The 5,848-nt window shown below is 38.5% G+C and overlaps 1 protein-coding gene across 2 annotated transcripts; it reads left to right on the forward strand.

Moving 5' to 3' along the window:
• The first annotated feature begins 2,929 nt into the window (after positions 1 to 2,929).
• rassf11 (Ras association domain family member 11) lies at positions 2,930 to 5,723 on the forward strand. 2 transcript variants are annotated; one of them, XM_058389218.1, is made up of 3 exons: positions 2,930 to 3,051; positions 3,363 to 3,466; positions 4,459 to 5,723. In XM_058389218.1, the coding sequence occupies exons 2-3, from the start codon at positions 3,364 to 3,366 to the stop codon at positions 5,721 to 5,723; spliced, it is 1,368 nt and encodes a 455-aa protein (XP_058245201.1). In that variant the 5' UTR covers positions 2,930 to 3,051; position 3,363. The 2 variants fall into 2 exon arrangements, with proteins under 2 accessions (XP_058245201.1, XP_058245203.1); XM_058389220.1 differs by lacking the exon at positions 2,930 to 3,051 and having other exon boundaries at positions 3,361 to 3,466.
• Positions 5,724 to 5,848: the final 125 nt, after the last annotated feature.

Genomic DNA, 5,848 nt, shown 5'->3' on the forward strand with positions numbered 1-5,848 from the left:
ATGACAAGAGTATTTATCCAGTCATATTTCAGCTAGTGGCTGAAATCATGTGTTGCCCGGCCATAAGACCTTCAGAATCAATAGTGCAGGCGCCCATAGCTTAAAATAAGTGGCAATGAAACTGTTCCATTAACCAATCAGTTGGCATCACTGGGGCCATCTAGCAGGCATACAATTACTTCAGCCCTTTGATTGGATAGTTGGAGTAGTCTCGGGTGTAGTAATTCTCTGCGTCTCATTTCAGATGCTGCGTCCTCCGGAGATTGCAGTTTGCTGCACACGGCATCAAGAATGTCTTTTTGAGAAAAGTAACTGTAATAAAATTGACTGTTCCTTGTGATGTGTGAAATACTGTAGCCGAATTTCTTTTTACTTTCTTATTTAACAGGTGATTAGTATCTATTGCCGTGGCATCCAGGGGCGATTCTAGAATTTTCATTTAAGGGGGGCTCAGCCCAATGAGGGTATAATAGTAATAAATAATAATAAATAAATAAATAAAATAAAATAAAGGTTTGACTAACAGGGTAGGATGGTAAACTTATTGCAGCATTCCATTGTATTGCACAGATGTGTATAACATTTGAGTACTGAACAATCCAAATACGGGTCTTCCTGATCACACACACACACACACACACTTGTCCTCTGATTAATTCAGGAAGGACACCAGTGAAGGGCTAGGTCTGAGGCAGGCTGTCACCCTTGCACAGCCTGCCACTGCATTTAGCAGCTTACCATCCTACCCTGTTAGTCAAACCAGGGGCGTTTCTAGGATTTGAAAACATCAGGGGCTAATTAGGGAGAGAGGGTAAGCAAGAATAACATGTTTTGCAAGAGCATTTTTATGTAATATTATTTATTAATCAAGACAAATTAACACAAATAGTATGAAACTTTAGAAAATTTCATTCAATCTTTTTTCTGACTCCTCCCATCATTTCAGAGTTTTGGTACTAAAAAGGAGTTCATTAAATTCTTTACATTTTCTCTCTCACACAGGTCTACCATGCAATATTATCTCTTTTACAGCTTGTGTGAAGCAGTGCCGTGTAGATCCTTTTATTTATTATCATTTTACAATAATCTATATTTTACTTGCACCTCTTATTTCATTCCTCATTTATGCTGGCACTATTGTATGTATTTTTCTTTCTTTCTTTCTTTCTTTCTTTCTTTCTTTCTTTCTTTCTTTCTTTCTTTCTTTCTTTCTTTCTTTCTTTCTTTCTTTCTTTCTTTCTTTCTTTCTTTCTTTCTTTCTTTCTTTCTTTCTTTCTTTCTTTCTTTCTTTCTTTCTTTCTTTCTTTCTTTGCCTCTCATCTCTCATCTGTGCTTGTATCTTGTCTACTTCATGCTCTTGGTAATTTTTCTATCCTATGTCTTTGAGGGTGGAATCATAAGAGAGTATCTCTGTGACTTGACTTGAACAAAATACTAGTATTTATAGTGCTGAGAATTTCTTTTTCAATTGACAGAACAGTCAAAATAGAAAGTCATGATGTTCAGACTGTAATGTCTTAGCACTTTAATAGTTTATATTTTATTTAGATCTATCTTTAGGCTTATTTAATTTAAGTACGTCTTGGGTATGGAATAATATTCAAAAGGGTCCTATGTGTCAGGGGTTTTCATAATCAAAGATAGTGGGCCTCCTTTTTGACACAACATACATTTGTTAGCCTACTTTTATCAACTGTGTTAACATTAAAAATTAAAAGTTAGACTATTATCTGGATAAGAAGATTGTTATCTGAGTCAAAATCGCATACAGTAAATGGCAACAGTGCTCAACTAAAATGATCAACATTTACTTAATTCCTCTACACTTTGGTGGCAAAATTCGGGATAAAACATTTGGGGCAATCATAATGATTAGCGCCAGTGATGCCCCAGAGTCAAACGTTTATTTTATTGTATTTATTTATTTTTATCTCTTAAGAAAAGAGTTTGTGCTGTTAGGGGGTTGCTGCTAAGTGCTCAGTCAGGCTTTATGCACTTGTGAGCTAAACAATCTGCTCTCTAAACACACATTATCAGCAGCGGTGATGTGAGCTAGATGTTTGGTCGTCAACAATAACAGAACGAGAAATAATAGTTCAGTTTCTTTAAAACACCATTGATATACATTTTCCAGCATGTTCCATGTTCCTGTAATAGGAACACTTGTACCTGAGAAACATTACCCAGGATTATGAGTCCTTAATCCCTGGACCTAAATTGTTTCATGGTAACAGTTCAGGCAAGCTGGTGGTACAATAATGATATAAGGTTTAATACAATTGGAACACATCAGGTTCCTTAATACCAAGTGAGAATCATTTGAATGTCAAATCTGAGTGTTTTTGCTTACCAAGTGCATCTACCCCTTTTATACTCTTACATTAGGCAAAGTGTCTTAGTGATTTAAAATCCCCAGGATTGGGGGTTTGATTCCTGCCTCCACTCTGCATGTGTGGAGTCCAAGGTATGCGATAGTCTGACTCGCATTTTGTCAGTAGTGTATGAATGGGTTGGTACTTCATTCAGGGTGTCCTCTGCCTTGTGCTCCGAGTCGACACGAGGCTTGTGGGATAGTATCCAGGCTCCCAGACAATGGATGGATGGATCATCTCAAACTGGTATTTCAGTGGTTTCCACGCCACAAAAATCCGTGCCTGTTTTGGAGAGCAAAGAGGGTTCCTACCCTATTAGTAAGTTGTTTGTGTTAATGCTCTTTAAATAATATTAGACTATTTTGTGTATAATAAAAAAAACCCTCCTCAAACTATTCAGAGACTCCCATGATGGCATGTTTATTCATAAGAAAACAATTATTTACCCGTAGCCTATTTCTGATCCAGCTGCTCTTATCAGCCATGATCTGAGTGTTTACTGGCAGGAAGGGTTTGGACCTCTGCGTGCAGTGGTGGGGAACCAGAAAAAGCCAGAACTCCATGTTAGTTTGTACAGATGTACACATTCTCATCACTGCTGCTAGAACTGTCTCTTCAACCAGGGGGTTTCTGTGACTGGAGGATTTTACACACATGGTGATCTGTACTAAAGAGACAGGTACATGTTTCTATCCTTATTACTGTAATGACCTTTTAGTATTTGGAAATGATGGAGCTTTACAAATCCTGCTATGAAATTATTTTTAAAAAAATAATGTGCTTGTAGATTCCTTCATGAGTCCAGCAAGTAGTCTCAATTAATACAAAATACTTTTAACCTTTTTTTTTTTTTGTTACATGATTGGGACATTTATGATTCTTGATTTGAGGCAATATCTCAGTCTCATGCCCATCATGAAAAGTGCTTCATTGATTAAAAAAATGGTAATCTTAACTTGAACAAAAGTTTGAAATGATTTTTCTGTTCAGAATGGAGATTAAAGTGTCTGTTGACGGAGTCCAGCGCATTGTTTGTGGTGTAACTGAGATGACAACGTGTCAAGAAGTAGTCGTCGCCTTAGCCCAAGCTCTGGGTAAGTTAATGAGCTGTATTACAGAAGACCTACATTTGAACATTCATTCATTCATTCATTCATTCATTCATTCATTCATTCATTTATATATATATATATATATATATATATATATATAGTATATAGTATATATTATAGTATATATTATAGTATATATTATAGTATTATATTATATATAGTATTATATTATATAAGTATTGTCCAAATACCTGTCATTTTTATGCTTTGAATACATTCCTTTTTGTAAACCCTCATACATACATACTTCTGTTTGGTTAGAATGAAAACCTGCACCCACTCAAGCCTTTTCCAGACAGCCCTGTACTAGAAGTATACTATACTAAATATAATAAACAAAAATAGTCTAAATCCTTATTTTATCCTTATTTGATCACCCTTGTTATATTATGAACCAATTTGCTCCTAATGGTAGGGATTTTTTTTTTTCCTGTCAGCGAATGCTATTTCCAAAGAGTCAAACCATGATAGCAATGTTGCCTTCGGTATGCTCTCAAAAGCTATTTGATTTTTTTGGGGCGTATTTTGGACAGATTGGTGGTGTGGGTGGTCTGTTCTATTTTTAGTCCGAGCTTGGCGGGCACAACTTTATGCGAGGAGCCTTGATATGGAATGCGTAGCTTGGGTCAGTTCTTCGTAAGCAGCCATACAGTTTACATATGCTTCGTTTTGGTAATATTTTTGGGTGACCAACAGATTATCTGCATTTACATTATTTCTTCTAAAAAAAATTTGTTTTGCAATACAAATTTTCACCTAACAAGTTCTCACCAAGAACTCGCCTCCAGGACGAATTAAATTGGTATGGCGAGGTTCCACTGTACCGTCTGCTCATGCTTGCCCAAAAGCTTACTAAAACACATTGTCAGTTTATTGTTAGAGTATTTTGATTCCTACGTCAACAACTCGCTTCATATCTTCAGCAACATGCTCCTTAGGTGCGAGCAGTTTTCTGACTTTTGCTTCATCCATAGGTCGCACTGGACGTTACACTCTGAGAGAGAATTTCAAAGGCTATGTGCGTAACGTGAACCCTGACGAGCATCTTCTTGAGTCCCTAGGGAAGTATGGCCAACAGGCCAGAGAGGTCCAGCTCACCCTACACTATCTAGGGCCCTCTCTAGTGGACTGGCCAAACAAGCCCCGTGTGCAGTTAAGACAAGTTGAGGAAGGAGGAAGATTGCGCAGAAGCAGCGCAGGAGCAGTCATCCATCGACAGAGCCTCCCTCCTCTTGATCATCTCCAACCCAAAACTCCCCCTGAAGAACTGAAGAGGCCAAAGAGGAAATCATTAACGCTGATGGAGGAAGCATGGAGTTGGCTGGAAAATCTGGGCAAGGGAAGGAAGCAACAATTAACACGAGATAAGGGGAAAAATGGAAATCGACAACTGGATAACATGCCAGAGAAACTAGTCCAGGCCTCAAGGGCATCACAAGGAAGAGATAAAAATAGACCAGAAATTAAGAAATGGAAGCATAGAGAACACAATGAAACAGAATTAGGTGAAAGTACAACAGAACAAAAAATGCCAAGAAATGAAGTAATTGTCTCAAAAAAGCAGGTTGAAGTTTTAGAACACGACGGCGCCATTGAAGCAAAAGAGAACCTTAAAAAGGTAATTATCCAACAACAGGCTAGTCTGAGAGCACTCAAGCTCAAAATAGACAGCACTGACGAGCAGATTCTCAAACTTGAAATGCAGCAAGCAGAATCTATGTCTGATGAGGAGGAACAGCTCGGTTTTTGGCTCAACGAGCTGAAGGCAGAAGAGGGCTACGAGAAAGTCCTGCAGATGCAGTTCCAGGATTTGAAGGACAAAGTCACAGAGTGCAAAAATAAATTAGAGGAGTATAAAATCAAGCTGCAGAGGATGGACCTAGTAAACACGAGGCATACTCCGTGCCAACAAAGCAAGCTTGATGCTGCCGCCGTCTCTGTTAGAATGGAGTCGGACCGTACTTCAGGGGGTCTGGAACCAGTGACCGAAGAGAAAACAGATACAGCGCTCCCAGAGGGAGACAGTAAAGAGAAGATGGTAATCACTAGAGTGGAATCAAAACTCCCTTACATCTTAGTTACTGCGAGCGAGATAACGGAACCACAGCTGAGCAGCCCTTCAGAGCTCAGGGAATGGTGGAGTCGATGGACTGATGCTCAGAAAACGACCTCGAAATCTACACCAAAGGTTTTGCACCGCTCTGAAATAATCATCCACCTCCGAGGCACAAAGGTGTAGAATAGACACCAAGCCTTATGTAAAAATCTGTACAAGTGTATTGAAGCTGACCATCAGGCATTTACACACTGTATTAAAGAAACTTTCAATATGGAAATCAAACAGGGCTTTTGTCAAACAGGAAA

Source organism: Hemibagrus wyckioides, linkage group LG05 (assembly GCF_019097595.1).
Source record: "Hemibagrus wyckioides isolate EC202008001 linkage group LG05, SWU_Hwy_1.0, whole genome shotgun sequence".
Lineage (NCBI taxonomy): Eukaryota > Metazoa > Chordata > Actinopteri > Siluriformes > Bagridae > Hemibagrus > Hemibagrus wyckioides.